General features: G+C 41.2%; 1 protein-coding gene across 3 annotated transcripts in view; it reads right to left on the reverse strand.

Moving 5' to 3' along the window:
• Positions 1-18,892, reverse strand: part of sbno2b (strawberry notch homolog 2b) — a 142,262-nt gene that overhangs the window by 323 nt on the left and 123,047 nt on the right. For all 3 annotated transcript variants that reach the window (XM_060941367.1, XM_060941368.1, XM_060941369.1), the window contains 10 exons: positions 18,226-18,297; positions 18,025-18,133; positions 16,136-16,207; positions 15,896-16,039; positions 15,706-15,800; positions 12,879-12,971; positions 10,451-10,582; positions 8,857-8,933; positions 8,354-8,541; positions 1-5,390 (listed from right to left, as the gene is read on the reverse strand). The exon at positions 1-5,390 is cut by the window's left edge and continues 323 nt beyond it. In XM_060941367.1, coding sequence (XP_060797350.1) covers positions 4,606-5,390; positions 8,354-8,541; positions 8,857-8,933; positions 10,451-10,582; positions 12,879-12,971; positions 15,706-15,800; positions 15,896-16,039; positions 16,136-16,207; positions 18,025-18,133; positions 18,226-18,297 — 1,767 coding nt within the window. In that variant the 3' untranslated portion in view covers positions 1-4,605. The remainder of the gene's footprint in view (positions 5,391-8,353; positions 8,542-8,856; positions 8,934-10,450; positions 10,583-12,878; positions 12,972-15,705; positions 15,801-15,895; positions 16,040-16,135; positions 16,208-18,024; positions 18,134-18,225; positions 18,298-18,892) is intronic.

Here is an 18,892-nt window from a genome sequence, read left to right on the forward strand (position 1 = left end):
AAACAATACTGTCTCCTGCAAGTGGAAAAATGTTTAGAAACAAATACACAACACAGATCCAAGTCTAAACATCAATTTTCAGCAGAAACAATGTCTGTTTTTAATAAATAATATCGGATCTGAGCCTTTAGATTAGTTGGCATACACGCTATAATTAATAAACAACTTTTCACAAGCAGATAAACAAAATCTGCTTCACGAAAATCTGCTTTTCTCAGTTTGAGAACGTGGCCGAGTGTAATATACTGATAAAACTTGCAAACTGGGCATGTATTAGTTTCAGTTGGGATTAAAAAAAAAAATAAATAAAATCCATCAGGCAACACCACTAAGATTTCTTCCTGAGATAAAGGATCTGGTCAGATGCTCTACAAGGTAATTTACTACAATATTCAGATTAAAAAAAAAAAACACCTCAATCAGAAATCACTAAAGGCCCAACACACACACTAAAGCCTTTAATTTTCTGTAAAGCTGCTTTGTGACAATGTCTGTTGTTAAAAGCGCTATACAAATAAACTGACCTGATTTGACATGCAGCCCCCCCCATACACACACACACACACACTCCATATTTAATTCATCACAACAGTGTGATACTGTAACGCTACAAAACACAGGTTTGTCAGATCTAATTCTGCTAACGCTGTGTCCTTGATTTCTGATTAGGGCTTCAAGTTTGAATGTACTTGGGTCAAAAAAAACAGCAACAAAAACTTATTGTTAACAATTAATAATTAACAGGTATTAATCTGGTGCAGAAACACAGAACAGTGCAATAGTATGTTGTAAATGAATGACTGAGGGCTGGGTGATATGACAATAAAATATCAATATCATGATTAAATTAGGCCACAATACATTTTTTTTTTTTTAAATTTAAAGTTTGAGATATCACAGGTTTTTATCAATGCTTTTATAACAGCAGTTTCTTTGCTTCTCTCAGGAACAAATAGCTGGGTGTATTATTATTATTTTCCCTCTTTATTGTGTTAAAATGCATTTTTGTATTAAATATAATTCTGCCCATCCTGGGAATACTGTGTATCTGTGTGTGAGGTGGGAAGTCCATCACACTGCACATCTCATTTGATTGTTTTTTGAAGACGGGGGCGGCGAACCGGAGGAAACTCACAAAGACACGGGAAGAACATGTGCAGAAACTCCACGCTGAGTAACCCGAGCTCCGACTCAAACCTTGGAGCTGTGAGAATAACACTGTTTTGTGCTATCAAACCTAAACCTAGTGTACTGTGTATCAAGAATTGTGATATTTTTGCCGCATCACCCACCTCTACTTGTCTACTTTGGGTTTGTAGATAATTCCTCATCTCCATTCTGTTTCATTTTCTTCCTTTTGCACAAGTTGTGTAAGCGTATAGCAAAGACAGCAAAAGATAAATCACGATAAATAACCCCATTATCCCATCACCCAGATTATATAATATTTCTACATCTCTGTACTTCATCCCTGTTCAGCTTTTTGGTCAAGTCTTGTTGGTCAGTTTTGTTGGTCTGAATCGCTGAAGCATCTTTGTACTTTGCTTTTGTTCTGCGAAACCCAGTATACACACACACCGAGTGCATGGTAACTGCCCCGACGGGTCTATATCCATCTGTAGGCGTCATATTGAGTGGGGTTGAACAGATTCTTTGCGTTACCTGAGAGCAAACAGTTAAGAACAGGAATCATATTTTAAAATTAAGCTGAAAATTTTGGTATCGGCCCTGAATCACTACTGCATTAACTCGTCGATAGCAGAAGCACAGATAGATTAATTACTCTGCTGCGTAAAGAAGACAAAAGCACATTTGAGGACATTCAGGTGGACTGGTGGGGTTTGTCCTACACTCTCACCAGTTCAGTAATGAGGATAGATAAATAAAAACAATAAATAAAATGTCAATGCATTGTATACAAATATATACTGTACAGGTGTCTGTTTACAAGACTACATTCCCTAATGTGTTCTGAAGGCACTGTGCTAAACAGTAGTCTGTTATCTTGCTCTCTAGAATCGCAGGAGCTGATCGGGACAGAAAGCTGTGAAACATATAGAGCAGGTTTGGGTGGGGTTCTCTTCTCTTCTCTTTGTACTTTTCCAGTTTTCTTTTCAGCACGACAGAAGTTTCAGCAAAAGAGATGACGTGTGACAGATGTGCCAGTAGAGGGAAGTGTGACTCAAATAACTGTCCATATCAGACTGGTTTCAATACTTTTGTTTCAGTGTTGGATTTTTAAGCTCTAGTAGTTTGGTTCCCCCCTCTCTTTCCATTTTTGATCTGTTTAAACAAACACAGAACATTTGAACATCTGATGCGAGTAAATGTGGGCAGATATCAGGTTGGTGGGCTCCCTGTAATAAACACCCGAGCTCTGTTTCAAGTGTGAATGAGTCCAGTGCAGGCCTGTAACTCACACTAAACAGATTTTGTGACACACCAAGCCAACTACTGAGTGACGGATCCCAACTAGCACCACTGCCTGTAGTATTTTTGTGACATACCAGTCAGTCCTGATATTAAATGCCACAGGAATAAAGTTCTGATTGGCTGTTCATCAGGAGAAAAGAAACTAAAAGTATGCAAAGTAAGCTAACACCCTCGATAACACACGCATACATACAGTATCTCACGTTCTGCTCATTTTCTTGCAACAAAATGGCCGAGTGGAGAGGTTAAAACAGATTCACAGTGGCAAGAAAATGGCAGCTAGGTTGGTTAGTGTGGCTAGCTCTAAACAAAAGTCAAAATTGTATACCACTACAAATGATATCAGAGGTGCCAACAAGATAATTCTAGAAGGCAGAGAGAAAACATTTATCACAAAAACCATAGTGTATTCTAGTGGACGAGACAGCTATTTTATTTTACATTTTTTCGAATGATTATTTTCAGTAAGGAACAGCAAGGCCGACACATGCACTACATTCACACTGCAAGGCTTAATGCTCAATTCCGATTTTTTGGTGAGGTCGTTCACATTAACAAATATATGCGACTTGTATGTGATCCTCAGTATGAACGAAAAGCGACCTAAAAGTGTTCCGCATGCGCATTGCAGGATACGACGACGTCACACGCAGTGAGCATGGCCAGTGTTTACGGAAGTAACCTAAAGTTTCCTGTGTATGACAGTAGCCAGCACGGAGTACCTGGCGATGATGCAGTTGTTGTTGCGACGGAGCCAGAACATGCACAATAGCCTGATGTTAAGGAGGAGGTTGAGAAGGAAGAGGGCAAGGGTTTTGGCTCAGGCGTTCTGCGGGGTAGTGACTGCAACCTCCGTTTAAAGGAACATCAAAGCCATGTTGTTGTAACTTTTTTTGAGAGACCCGCCGCCTACTTCAGCGCAGAATAGTGACGTTTGTGGCTTGTTGATGACGTGTAAGTCGGATGAATGTGACCTGGCGGTTCAGACTGAAGTCGCGTATGAAAAGATCGGATAGGAATCGGAATTAGGACCACATATCCAAACGGCCTGGGTCGGATTTGAAAAAATCGGATCTGTGTCGTTCATCTCATCATCTCTAGCCGCTTTATCCTGTTCTACAGGGTCGCAGGCAAGCTGGAGCCTATCCCAGCTGACTACGGGCGAAAGGCGGGGTACACCCTGGACAAGTCGCCAGGTCATCACAGGGCTGACACATAGACACAGACAACCATTCACACTCACATTCACACCTACGGTCAATTTAGAGCCACCAGTTAACCTAACCTGCATGTCTTTGGACTGTGGGGGAAACCGGAGCACCCGGAGGAAACCCACGCGGAGAACATGCAAACTCCGCATAGAAAGGCCGTCGCCGGCCACGGGGCTCGAACCCAGACCTTCTTGCTGTGAGGTGACAGCGCTAACCACTACACCACCGTGCCGCCTGTGTCGTTCATATTGTCAATAAAAGATCGGATACAGGTCACATATGGGCGAAAAAATCGGATTTGAGTCACTTCAGCCTGCAGTGTGAACGTAGTGTTAGTGTGCCCGCTACAATAAGCGAACGCCTTCAGTGTTGTTGCCAAACAAAAAGTCCCACCCACTTGTTTCTACTGGCTCACAAGAGATAGTCTTGTGAATTCACAAGTAAAATTTTTACGTCGAGAAAGTCAGCATGCTACAAAGCCAAAGTAACTGCTAGCAGAAGCAATGGTGTGTATCTTTTCCTCTTCAATGAATTTCTTTTTTAGAAAGGTGAAATTTATTCCTGCTTCATCTGAAAAAGCAGCAAAGCACTGATTTCAGGCGGCTCCTGTAGTGTCAAAAAATCATAAATGCGAGAGCTAGACTGTAAATGCTGGCACCTTTGTGATACAGGTGGTAGATGGTATATTGTTTCGACATAGCATCTAAAACAGTAGTACAAGAGTTGGCTTCCTTTTTTGAATCAAGCACACAGACTACTCCTGGTAGGAAGAGTCATTTCCTTTCACACGGACACACAACACGCACATGGCATTCGAGTTCAACTTCTTGAAGATGGCAAGTTAACAGGATCAGCAAATCTGCTCCTTTTTGTTGGTGCTAATTTGACTACGTCAGCTTGGTGTGTCACCGTGTCACTGTGCAACAAACCCAACAGTCCTGCTTCACACACTAGGCTGTGTTTAGGACAGGTGCTCTGACTCAGGGACTCTGAAGTGAATGACAGACTGGCGGGAGTCTGAGCCGCTCCTCAGCATACTGCTCAGCACCTCTTTGGCATCGATGGCGGTGTCGTCGCTGCAGCTAGCAAATGGGTTCTGGTCCGACGGCGACAGGGAGGAAAAGAGCGACAGCGAAGAAGAAGAAGACGATGGTGTGAGTGAAGGAGAGAAAAGGGATGACGAGGAGGACGAAGGATGGATGGCAGAGGTGGAGAAGAGGCTCGCTGTGGGAGGTATGGCAGTGTGTAAAGAGTCCGATGAAGTCAACGGAAGCACAGACTGGCGTGGTGATGGTTCTGGCAGCAAGCTGAGATGGCTGAAAAAGTCCTTCTGTGCGGAGTCTCTCAGAGCTGGCGGACTCTGCTGCTGCTGGTGTGCCTTTGTGACAGCCTCCGTCATAAAATCGGTGACAGGCACAGAAAGGATGTCTGTTCCCATGCTGTGTGGGGAAAGGGGAGAAGAGCCGTGCACTGTCAGGTCCAGGATGCCCTCTGTGGAGTTAAGGGAGGATTGGGGAGGAAAAGGAGAGAATACAGGGCTAACGTAAAGGCTGGGGAGCAGGGAAGGTTGGGAGTAGAGCACAGACATATCCCACTGACGTTCTTCTAACATCCTCTGGCGCTGTTCAGCCAGCCGCTGCTCCTGAGCCTTCAGCTCTTTCTCCTGACGCCTCCTTTTCACCTCCTTATCCATACGGTCCAGCTCATCTCGCACCTGAGACATGCAATTCTCCGGGATCTTTATACCTGGACAGGAGAGGACATGAAAGAAAGCATAAGCAAAATCCAAATCAAGTCATTTTTAAAAAAGCAAAAATAAAACATGTTGACCAAAATATAGCAATTCAAATTCATTTGACATCAGAGTTCCCTCTAAAGCTATACCTCCAAAATGCACACACTGTCTACGCTAAAGTGCCTGAATTCTAGTGCACAAGGAAAAACTTTCTGAATTGAGATTACCAAGGCAAGGCAAGTTTATTTATATAGCACATTTCATACACAGTGGCAGTTCAATGTGCTTTACAGAAGTAAAAGCAAAACAGTAAACAATAGAGAATAAAATTACATAAAATAAATGGGAAAAAATATAATAAGAATTAAACAATAGTAGAAATAAAATAATAAAATGAAGTAGAAGTTCAAATAGGGGGAAAAAACAGCAGAATAAAATAGAATAAAAGTTAAGTAAAATTTGAAACATGCAGAGACTGTAAAAGTAAAGATTATAAAACATGTAAAGAAGACAATATTAATTATTTAACAGAAAGCATCTGAAAACAGCTTGGTCTTTAACCTCGATTTGAAGCTGCCAACAGCAGGAGCATTTTTGATGTCCTCTGGCAGTTGGTTCCATAGCTGCACTGCATAGTAGCTAAAAGCTGCTTCACCATACTTTGTTTTAACAACTGGTTTTAACAGTAAGTTTTGCTGCTGCGATGTGGTAGATCTGATTGGGTTAGGCCGCTGCAACATATCAGAGAGGTAATTGGGCCCTGTACCATTTAGAGATTTGTACACCAGCAGCAATGCTTTAAAGTCAATTCTGTAGCTTACTGGAAGCCAGTGAAGGGACCTTAGAATTGGAGTAATGTGCTCTGTTCTTTTTGTTCGTGTGAGAACCCTAGCCGCTGCATTTTGAACCAGCTGAAGTCGTTTGATGGTCTTTTTTGGCAGGCCTGTGACTTTTACCAGGCAACTATGGACGCCTCTTTGCTCTGATTGGTTTGGATGTTGTTGGTCCACATCATTTATCTTTTTCTCCTCTTTATAGAGCTTTACAGAGTTTTATTTCTGAATATGTATTTTATTAACATCTGAAATGTGGGGAGAACTTCACCAAGTGTTCTGACTTAAAAATCAGTAACTCTACTTACTCTATTATTTATTGTATTATAGCTCATTTATTGATGCTAAAATGAAGAAAAAATTAAACATATTAAGGAAGGAAGAAAATAAACAAAGAAATCAATTAAGCAAGTTCAATTGTATAAACTAAAATCCTAAACTGAACAAAACAGAAGGTGTTCTTTGTCTTCTTAATGACTTTGAGATCAAACAGTAAATAGTAAATAATAAAAATACAGTAAATAATCCTGTTCCACAAATGTAGTAATCTACATTATGTCAGGAACCACGCAACTAAGTAAAGGGAAACGACATCCATCGTTACTTTAAGACATGAAGTGTTTTTAATTAATCGCGAGTGGCCTAGTGGTTAGCGTGTCCGCCTCTCGATCGGGAGATTGCGAGTTCTACTCACGGTCGGGTCATACCAAAGACCATCATAAAAATGGTGTCTACTGCCGTCTGGCAAGGCACGCTGCAATACAGATGCGAGTGGGGAGTCAAACTCTCGCAGTTACCAGAGGACTAGCCCCCCACTCTAACCCTAGCTATGTAATATAGGCGAGAGGCCGAAGGCTATGGAGATCGGCAGCACATGGCGTGGGAAGGACTTTGACTTTTAATTAATAAAAATAAAGAAAAAAAAACTGAATTAGGTGTGTCTAAACTTTGGACAGGTACTGTATGTCATAATAAAAACTGGACTAAACGTTTAAATTATGCAGACTTAAAGCTGAAAAAAAACAACAACAAATGGGCCTCAAGATAGTATTTAAGAGGTGTCTTGCTGGGACAAAAAAAAAAAAAAGCATAATCTGTTCCACAGCTTTTGGCTGACAGAGTAAACAAAACACCATTAAACTTTAATGGAGTTTGTGGAACGGAAAAGACCAATTCATTTAACAAACAATAACAGAAACCTAAGGGTGGCACGGTTGGTTAGCACTGTCACCTCACAGCAAGAAGGTCCGGGTTCGAGCCCCGTGGCCGGCGAGGGCCTTTCTGTGTGGGGTTTGCATGTTCTCCCCGTGTCCGCGTGGGTTTCCTCCGGGTGCTCCGGTTTCCCCCACAGTCCAAAGACATGCAGGTTAGGTTAACTGGTGACTCTAAATTGAGCGTAGGTGTGAATGTGAGTGTGAATGGTTGTCTGTGTCTATGTGTCAGCCCTGTGATGACCTGGCGACTTGTCCAGGGTGTACCCCGCCTTTCACCCGTAGTCAGCTGGGATAGGCTCCAGCTTGCCTGCGACCCTGTAGAACAGGATAAAGCGGCTACAGATAATGGATGGATGGAACAGAACCTCATCTCATCTCATTATCTCTAGCTGCTTTATCCTGTTCTACAGGGTCACAGGCAAGCTGGAGCCTATCCCAGCTGACTACGGGCGAAAGGCGGGGTACACCCTGGACAAGTCGCCAGGTCATCACAGGGCTGACACATAGACACAGACAACCATTCACACTCACATTCACACCTACGGTCAATTTAGAGTCACCAGTTAACCTAACCTGCATGTCTTTGGACTGTGGGGGAAACCGGAGCACCCGGAGGAAACCCACGCGGACACGGGGAGAACATGCAAACTCCACACAGAAAGACCCTCGCCGGCCACGGGGCTCAAACCCGGACCTTCTTGCTGTGAGGCGACAGCGCTAACCACTACACCACCGTGCCGCCCTGGAACAGAACCCTAAAACCAATTTTGGATCTTTAAATGGAATTTTGCCCCATATTCCTCAGTGTGTCATTGCAAATTCCTATCCACAAGCTACTCAGACATGTTAAAGAACAACACCATTCCTCCTGCTTTCTTAACCTTCAGGTGTTGATTTTCGAGTCCCAGTAGTCTGGCTGACACTCACCCACTTGTTTGTGCTCCCTGGTTTTGAGGCGGACAATTTGCAGGATGCTAGAGCTGGTGATGTCTGCAACCACGTCAGCTACACGCTTCCACACACACAGAAGAGCACCACAAAGGACGTGGTACTGCCGCAAGCGCATACCCTGTAAACACTCCTGGCCCTCCTCGACCTTTTTGCACCTCCCGTTCCTTTATAGAGGGCACACACACACACACACACACACACACACACACACACACACACACACAATAACTATCCTGTTTTGAAAACAACCTGAAATCAAGAAAACATTGGTAGCTTGTATGCTCATGTCCTTTTATGCTTGAGTCATTAATATCATTCACTTAAAAGACAACAATCTTGTTCTTATGCAATCTTCAGTCAAAATGCAGTGACTTTATCATGCTTAGATAAGTGTTTTAACATGAGTGCAAGTGGGGAAGAAATAATAGTATTATGACGAGAATTTTTATGGCAGGGGAAATGAAGAGATTCACACTCACCAGTTTGCATGGGTACATTTCCTTATGGAGAAAGTGAACTGATTCTCCCAGCTTTCCTTCGCCTCCTCTGGAGTCACCTACATACAGTTTGATTTGTTAAAAACATCACTCACCATTTGTTATATAAAACAATTTCACACGAGACCTCTTAGCATAACAATCATAGTGAATCATAAATTGCCACCATAAACTGGTGTTATGATGCTAGAGCTCGAGACTGACCAAGACACTCAGTGACTTTAAGAATACACAAGGACATCCTGTCCAAATTATTACTGGCACAATACTAGTATTATTCAGACAGGATAAGACTTCTGGACATAAAATGTCTGTTAAAGGTAGACTGCTTTTCAGATTTTTCAAATTTAGGCCATAAAAAGAATTTTCCCGACACCCAATTATTTTTGTTAAGTGGACTGAAAGCTTCTGAATTCAAATCACAGACTTCCAATTTTATTATTTTTTTTTTTAAAATAGAACAATTAATGAATTTAAGGCCATGTGGCCCTAAATTCTCCGCTATTTTTTCCTGCTTCACCATGACCCAATTCAAGATACTACATCATTCATCATGTGGTGGGCTTTCCCCGTTCATGCAAGGCATTGTGGGATACAAATTTGAAATAGGAGAGAAACATGGAGGACGTGAGTGTGCGAATGAAACGTGAAAGCCCGACTACAGTAACAGAAAGTGAGAAGAAAAGACGTTATGTTGAGAAGGAAAGGAAACGCAGGACCAAACTAATAAATATTGGCGGTCAGCGAGCACCTCGGTGTGATCAACTGTTCGTTTAGCGACAGAATGATGCAACTGTCAGTGCACGCTCAAGGTAAACCTGTAGATGGCAGTAATGTGGATGCCAGCTGCCGTAAAACCCAAAAGAAGAAGAAAAAGAAGCAGGTAAACCTGCGCATGCGCACACGGACTACCTCTGTCTGCTTGACTGCGTGAAGCGCATGATTTTATGCACATTATTTGCTCCACTCAAATTAAATAACTTCCCAGCCACAGAATGGACTGTTTTGTTTTTTTGAGATATTATAGAAATAAACTTATATCACAATGACCAAATTTCAAAGATGACTAAATTTCACCGATTTTATGAAATCTGGCTTTAAGTAATGCTGCTGGAAGATGGCTGTAGATTGACTCGCATTATTTTCCTCAATAAATAAATGAGCAAGTATAATATTTTTTGTCTCATTTGTTTAACTGGGTTCTCTTTATCTACTTTTAGGACTTGTGTGAAAATCTGATGATGTTTTAGGTCATATTTATGCAGAAATATAGAAAATTCTAAAGGGTTCACAAACTTTCAAGCAGCACCCCATGTAATATATATATATATATATATATATATATATATATATATATATATATATATATATATATAACATGGGGTTATTCTACAGGATATTTTATAGAAAGTAAAACACGATGTAATCTTTCCAGATGCATGCACATGAGGTCTGTTAAAAATACAAACATGAGTGATTTGACTAATTACACTACCTCACCTCCCCATGTAAGACTAATTAAAACAGAAAAGATTAGATCACAATAAAAAAGAACATAGACAGAAAAAATGCAGACCTTGCGATACTTCTTTTGGATCTTCTCCAGATTCTCTGTTTGCTTTTGTTTGCCCACATTGGGCTTGTAGACAGTCAGGTTGTGACCTCTGCCCAGCTCGGCCAGCAGCACACATGGGTGACTCCCTCTCAGCTGCAGGGGAGACAGACACCAAGGCTCACAGTCTACTACCCAGCTTTTGTCGTAAAGTGACCCCTCAGCACTAGGGTGCATCAGTTGCCCTCACTTTCATAAAATCTGATGCATTTTTGTTTGGGTGTTCCTTTTCACCAATAAAGACAGCCTGTACAATTTTTTGCCCATATTCAAAAGTCTAATGGTGGCACCATGAGGTTCATTTTTTGCCAAAAAACGCTTATTTTATGTTTTCGCGTAAGGTTTGAATCACAATGTTGGGTTTATTGATTTCTTGTGAGCCAGAGATCATGTTAAGAACCTTTGCAAGGGATTGAGAAGCATTAATGTGATTCATAATACATTTGTATTGTTTAAAAGTAGTTGAACAATGATTCAATGAACAGCTAAAACTCAAACTGTGCTTGATGATATATTTAGAATATGTACTAAAAATGTGTATCTAAGATATTTGGTATACTCTATAAGGTGCCATAATGTTTCATGAAAAGTGATCGAAATTTTGTCATAAAAGTCATAAAATAGCAGCTTTTTTCATAACTTTGAGCTCCTGGTGCCACCATTAAAGGTCCCATGGCATGAAATTTTCACTTTCTGAGGTTTTTTAACGTTAAACTGAGTTCCTCTGACCTTCTTAAGTCACCCCAGTGGCTAGAAACTTCATAATGTGTAAACCAAACTATGCCCAACATTTGAGAATGGCGCGTCAAAACGGCGCGTTGATAAGCTCTTCCCTTTACTACGTCAGCAAGGGAGATGATCCCCAGGCCCCCCCCCCGGATTCCCACCCACCATATGAATTGCCTGCCCAGTTGTAGTGAGGAGACCATAGAGGACACAACAACATGGCATCACCTAATCGAGCAAAACATGGAAATTGCGCTGTACATGGATGTGACAACACAGAAAAGAGTCTGTTTTTACTGCCGACGGGAGAGCCCCTGAAGACGCAGTGGCTTAATTTTATTTACTCCAATAATACGCCGTCGAGTCTACCTAAGACGGTGTATGTTTGTCGGAAGCATTTTCCTGAGGAATGTTTCCACAACTTGGGACAGTACAGGGCAGGTTTTGCACATCAACTGTCACTGAAGCCTGGGCCCGTACCAAGCATCCCTGCCGCATCAGCCACAAACACCGAACAAGTAAGTGTATAACTGTTAAGTCTTTTTGCCGTGTTTTAAAATCGGTGCGTTAGCCTTGCAATGGCTACATTAGCTGTGCAGCTAACCGCTTCCTGCAGTTAGCCAGGTACTCTGCGCTACAAAACCAAAAAGCATGCAGCATGCTCTGTTAAACTGAGTTTAGTCTGGAAATTGACTGTAACTTATGAGCTTATGTTTGACTATTGCTCCGCAATGCATGTCTTCTGTTGGATAAGCGATATGTTGCTGTAGTGGCTGCTTCTATCCTCTTTGGTTATGGAGTGCGTGTTCAAGCCTAGGGTATTATACGTTCGTAAACTACCACTCCGAACACTCTCACTCTCTGTTCTCTGTGTCACGTTGAGTTTACGAAAGGAGTCCGAGGGAGAACGGGGTTTTGTCTTAGCAGCGTGGCTACAGGCGCTAACAGCAGCGAGTATGTGTGTGCACGCAAACACTATACTACTATACTATACTACTAGTGTTGTACACACATTTTCCCACTCCCTTATTTAGACTTGTGAAGTCGGACTCCGGGTCAAAAGTGAAAGCTTGGACTGTTGCTTGACCTGCCATTGCTACTGTTCACACACAGGTAGCATGCCCGCAGCTTGGTCAAGCCCCTCCCCCTCCCCCCATGGCCCGCCCCCACCCTCTACCCTTCCCCGCCTCCATGCTTCTCATTAGCAAAACGATGCACTGGGAAAAGGGCTGAAATGGGGCTTTCTCCCAGGAGGCTATATCTACGTGCCGAGGGTTCATTTTGAGAAAGGCTGCGGATATAACATCCGGAAACCTCCACGAGCCCGTTTAAAGCATCAACAAACCACCATGCCATGGGACCTTTAAACTTTTGAATTTTGTCAAAATATTTCACCCAGTGTGTTTTCTTACCAAAAGGAACATAAAAACAAAAATGCATCATGATCAGAGGAACTTTTCATTTTTAGGGGGCAACTGATGCACCCTACTCAGCACTGACATCTGGTTCATTTATGATTCTTGTCCATGAGTTTGCGCAGAATGCTCTAACAATGAACTCCAGTTCACCCCAGTTATCCCTCTCTTTCTCATTTTGATAGTACTGATCATGAAGGAAGCTGAATGGAGATGTGAGACAGCTTTTGGATTCTGCTTCAAAGACACACCTTGTGGGAGATGTAGAAGCCTTCGTCTGGGTTGCTGAGTGTGTGAGCCTTTGTGAGAGCCTCTTTCCAGGGCATGCCTCTGTCCACACTAATCTGCAAGGCACAACAAAGTGTCCACATCAGAGGTGGTATAATTAGAGGAGACTGACAGACAGCACTGGCCCAACTCTTTACAAAGCTGCCTTATTCTGAGACAAAACCACAAAAGGAAAGTGGCTCTGGGTAGAACTCCAAGTGACAGTTGATAAACTGGTCTGTGCTGCACTTGCTGTTAATTTAAGCTGTCTGTTAGTACAGGAAGAAGGAAATGGCCATACATTCCAACTAAGCCTTTTTTTGTAAATCGCACACCTTGTGAAACAATGTCAGGTTTGTTCATGGTGTTGCATAACACAGTTAACAGTAAATGTGACCCACTCTCTGTTAATGATGCAAACACAGTGCGTGCTGTATCTGAAAATGTCATATTTGTGTGCACATATCAGAAGCTGGTTCACAGCTATTTTTGGAAATACATAAAAAAATTGCAAATCAGGCAAATATGTACCATATTATAAATATGTACCATGCAATATCTAATCATGTTGATGATTATCATATTTAATTATCAACATTATCAGAGCTTTAATTCCTGCATATTTAGCCTACTGTTAAAATGCACACTCCGATCATTTGGTACCATTTTACTTTTTGTAGTTTGTAGTTTTCGTAGTATTAGAACTGCAGCTAGATTCAATTTAACATGTTTTAATTGCTGAAAGAACTATAACAACTAAATAATAACTTTAACTACTATAAGAGCTTTGATAGTATTTAATACTGATTTCCAATACAAGAAGATAATTAACATTAATAAAAATAATGGTGGTGTAGTGGTTAGCGCTGTCGCATCACAGCAAGAAGGTCCGGGTTCGAGCCCCGTGGCCGGCGAGGGCCTTTCTGTGCGGAGTTTGCATGTTCTCCCCGTGTCCGCGTGGGTTTCCTCCGGGTGCTCCGGTTTCCCCCACAGTCCAAAGACATACAGGTTAGGTTAACTGGTGGCTCTAAATTGACCGTAGGTGTGAATGTGAGTGTGAATGGTTGTCTGTGTCTATGTGTCAGCCCTGTGATGATTTGGTGACTTGCCCAGGGTGTACCCCGCCTCTCGCCCGTAGTCAGCTGGGATAGGCTCCAGCTTGCTCGTGACCCTGCATGGGATAAGCGGTTACGGATAATGGATGGATGGAAAAATAACAGTCCCCTTACTGCTATGCATCATTAAACCTGCATGGTTCTTTTAAAAAAATGGGTTGAAATAACAGAAACAAAAATAGTTCTTAAAGAGATCATTTGGTTTGCCCCAACAAACAACCAGTGAGGAACTCTTAGTTTGCACATTTATCAAGCAATCAGTGCTATTTGTTACCGTTGAAGCAGCTTAAATAATGAAGCAACCAAAATATAAATTTCATGGAATTTTTAATAATTATTTAATAAGTTTTTATAGAGCAGTGGGAAGCTTGTTAATTTTAATGTAGCTTATTACAAATTTCAGAGGTTTTGTTTTCCTCATCTGAGAAAACAGAAGGGAATCTGAACGATGTGAAGGAATCCAGATAATTACAATTAGTACAAATACGCAGGTAATTATCGGAAATTGGGCATGCTGATTGGTTGAGAAATTTGGACTATTTCTCGATAATCACCTCGACCGACTCGGCAAAATGGCGGCCAATCGCTTTGCCACCGTAAGTGAGGAAGAATTACAAATTATGAAAGAAAATGCTGTTCCTGAAAGCACTAAAGATGCTATGAAGTTTGGTCTAAAGTTATTCAAAGGGAAGGTGGAATTGTGATTTATTTTATCTATTTCAGAACAAAGTATTTTATGAGTTGTCACAGATAAGTGACACAAGTCTGCACACATTACATTTGCACGCTGCTTTAGAACTTTGAAATAAATCATTTTTTAATATGATTAAATTTTTTTTTTTAAATACACTACCGTTCAAAAGTTTGGGGTCACCCAGACAATTTTGTGTTTTCCATGAAAAGTCACACTTTTATTTCCCACCATAAGTTGTAAAATGAATAGAAAATATAGTCAAGACATTTTTCTGGCCATTTTGAGCATTTAATCGACCCCACAAATGTGATGCTCCAGAAACTCAATCTGCTCAAAGGAAGGTCAGTTTTATAGCTTCTCTAAAGAGCTCAACTGTTTTCAGCTGTGCTAACATGATTGTACAAGGGTTTTCTAATCATCCATTAGCCTTCTGAGGCAATGAGCAAACACATTGTACCATTAGAACACTGGAGTGAGAGTTGCTGGAAATGGGCCTCTATACACCTATGGAGATATTGCACCAAAAACCAGACATTTGCAGCTAGAATAGTCATTTACCACATTAGCAATGTATAGAGTGGATTTCTGATTAGTTTAAAGTGATCTTCATTGAAAAGAACAGTGCTTTTCTTTCAAAAATAAGGACATTTCAAAGTGTCCCCAAACTTTTGAACGGTAGTGTAATCACTTGTGTATTTAGACTAAAACTCGACTTTGTCTCGGTTATTATTCACCGATATTTACTGAGCCTTCAGCGAATAATTGTTAAATGCAAAAAATGCCTTTACTCATTAAAATACTCGACTTCTTTTCCCATGAAGCCAAGTAGCAGCTGGTCAGAAAGATGAGAATGACCAACACTGTGAATGTGAAAATTAAACTGCCCATCAGTGGCTCTGATTCTGTTCACAGAACAAGATCTTGTACATCTTAGTCTATCATTCTGCATAAATAATACATGCAGTATAAGCACACTGAATTACACGTTTATTTCAAACTGACCTTATAGAGAATGACTTGGCCTTCCTGTGGGTTGCCTGGAGTCAGAAACTTCTCTTGAGTCTCGTTGGAGATCTCATCATTACCAGGAGCCAGATCTGCAAATGAACAGGAAGAACACGGATGGCGTTACAACCCAACAGCTCTTGGAAAGCAGGAACAGCATGAAATAGAAAGTTATAGGAATGCTCACCCAAGATCCCCATATCATAATTGCCTTCCTTCTTGTCCTTTTCAATCAGGTAGTCAAAGTTATCGCTAAAGTACTGAAAGAGAGCGTTCTGCTTGTGCACCTCCAGACCCAAAATACGATTGAGGAACTTAGTAATGGTGCAGTCTGTCAAAAAACAGTTGCAGAACTGTGCGTAAGATAATCTGTATTTGTATTGTATATGTGTCAATGTGGAACAAATGCAAAGCACGGAGAGCTCACCTTTCTCAGGGTTGACGCTAAAGCGAGCCTCCTTGCAAAAAATGCCTACATCCGTCATGCCTTGCTTCATGTCTAATTGTAGAAAAAAAAAAATGGAAATATGCAAATCAATACTTTCACAGCAGGTCAAATTACAACCCCGATTCCAAAAAAGTTGGGACAAAGTACAAATTGTAAATAAAAACGGAATACAGTGATGTGAAAGTTTCAAAATTCCATATTTTATTCAGAATAGAACATAGATGACATATCAAATGTTTAAACTGAGAAAATGTATCATTTAAAGAGAAAAATTAGGTGATTTTAAATTTTATGACAACACATCTCAAAAAAGTTGGGACAAGGCCACGTTTACCACTGTGAGACATCCCCTTTTCTCTTTACAACAGTCTGTAAACGTCTGGGGACTGAGGAGACAAGTTGCTCAAGTTTAGGGATAGGAATGTTAACCCATTCTTGTCTAATGTAGGATTCTAGTTGCTCAACTGTCTTAGGTCTTTTTTGTCATATCTTCCGTTTTATGATGCACCAAATGTTTTCTATGGGTGAAAGATCTGGACTGCAGGCTGGCCAGTTCAGTACCCGGACCCTTCTTCTACGCAGCCATGATGCTGTAATTGATGCAGTATGTGGTTTGGCATCGTCATGTTGGAAAATGCAAGGTCTTCCCTGAAAGAGACGTCGTTTGGATGGGAGCACATGTTGCTCTAGAACCTGGATATACCTTTCAGCATTGATGGTGTCTTTCCAGATGTGTAAGCTGCCCATGCCACACGCACTAATGCAACCCCATACCATCAGAGATGCAGGCTTCTGAACTGAGCGCTGAGAACAACTTGGGTCGTCCTTCTCCTCTTTAGTCCGAATGACACGGCGTCCCTGATTTCCATAAAGAACTTCAAATTTTGATTCGTCTGACCACAGAACAGTTTTCCACTTTGCCACAGTCCATTTTAAATGAGCCTTGGCCCAGAGAAGACGTCTGTGCTTCTGGATCATGTTTAGATACGGCTTCTTCTTTGAACTATAGAGTTTTAGCTGGCAACGGCGGATGGCACGGTGAATTGTGTTCACAGATAAAGTTCTCTGGAAATATTCCCGAGCCCATTTTGTGATTTCCAATACAGAAGCATGCCTGTATGTGATGCAGTGCCGTCTAAGGGACCGAAGTTCACGGGCACCCAGTATGGTTTTCCGGCCTTGACCCTTACGCACAGAGATTCTTCCAGATTCTCTGAATCTTTTGATGATATTATGCTCTGTAGATGATGATATGTTCAAACTCTTTGCAATTTTACACTGTCGAACTCCTTTCTGATATTGCTCCACTATTTGTCGGCGCAGAATTAGGGGGATTGGTGATCCTCTTCCCATCTTTACTTCTGAGAGCCGCTGCCACTCCAAGATGCTCTTTTTATGCCCAGTCATGTTAATGACCTATTGCCAATTGACCTAATGAGTTGCAATTTGCTCCTCCAGCTGTTCCTTTTTTGTACCTTGAACTTTTCCAGCCTCTTATTGCCCCTGTCCCAACTTTTTTGAGATGTGTTGCTGGTCATGAAATTTCAAATGAGCCAATATTTGGCATGAAATTTCAAAATGTCTCACTTTCGACATTTGATATGTTGTCTATGTTCCATTGTGAATACAATATCAGTTTTTTGAGATTTGTAAATTATTGCATTCCGTTTTTATTTACAATCTGCACTTTGTCCCAACTTTTTTGGAATCGGAGTTGAATACACGGAGAATAAATAGAAGATTGAAGTATATAAATATCACACAGACATCCACATTTGCAATTCAACATACATTAACATTGACTATAATTCCAAATTATATAAAGACTGCTTTTCTCTTCAAATGCTTATTGACACACATAGTTTTACCTCTGAAGAACATGGCGTCACCACCTGGGTAGCCCTTGGGAGGGGCCACTTTACTCTCAAAATGACCCAGAATGGATTTGGTGATCTTCTCTAAAGCCCTGTTACCATACTGGAAAGGAAAATAAACACACCCACTGCTTAGTCTAGGACTCGTTCAGATTAACATCTGCATACATGTTCCAGAAAAAGATGCTGACTCACTTTATTTTCAAAGTTGTACTTGCTCAAGTCTCTAGACTCTGTTGCTCTTCGGTCCCCATGCGTCAGAGCTCCCTGTGAGAGGATACAGACATTACAGCTACTTCTATAATTAAACAAGACTCTCAAATTTAGCTCATCCTCGTCTGCTAAGCTCTTGCCTAATTAAAAGAGATTATAATATTGCACCAGGTTAACTATAGTTAGCGCCACTGGAGGGGTGCTCTAAAATACTGCTGCCACAAAGAGTTTAATAATCTGTATAAAAGCCTGGGCAGTGTCAAACATCTGAATGCGGCACAGGCGGAAACACCAATCAGCAAATATTAGCTGTGAAAAAATTTAGGTTATATGGATTGGCTTAGCTTAAAACTGTACTAGATAACACTCCATCAGATTCACTTTTAGTTAGACTGAAAGTGAGTAGGACGTCTCAAATCCTGAGCATTGCGTCCTATATCAGTTTTGACTTCCAAAATGACTAATACGACCTAATTGCAAGTGGTAGACCCCTTTGAAGTGAGAAACGAGATCATTTCCTCTACGTGGGGAGAAAAAAAAAAAACTTAAATTCAACAACAGAGATGACCTCAATGCCCAAGTGCACATGGCAATTCAGTATGCAACGGAAATATATTACGATATGATATATTACAGCAAACACCATATT

Source organism: Neoarius graeffei, chromosome 15, assembly GCF_027579695.1.
Source record: "Neoarius graeffei isolate fNeoGra1 chromosome 15, fNeoGra1.pri, whole genome shotgun sequence".
NCBI classification, from domain to species: Eukaryota; Metazoa; Chordata; class Actinopteri; order Siluriformes; family Ariidae; genus Neoarius; species Neoarius graeffei.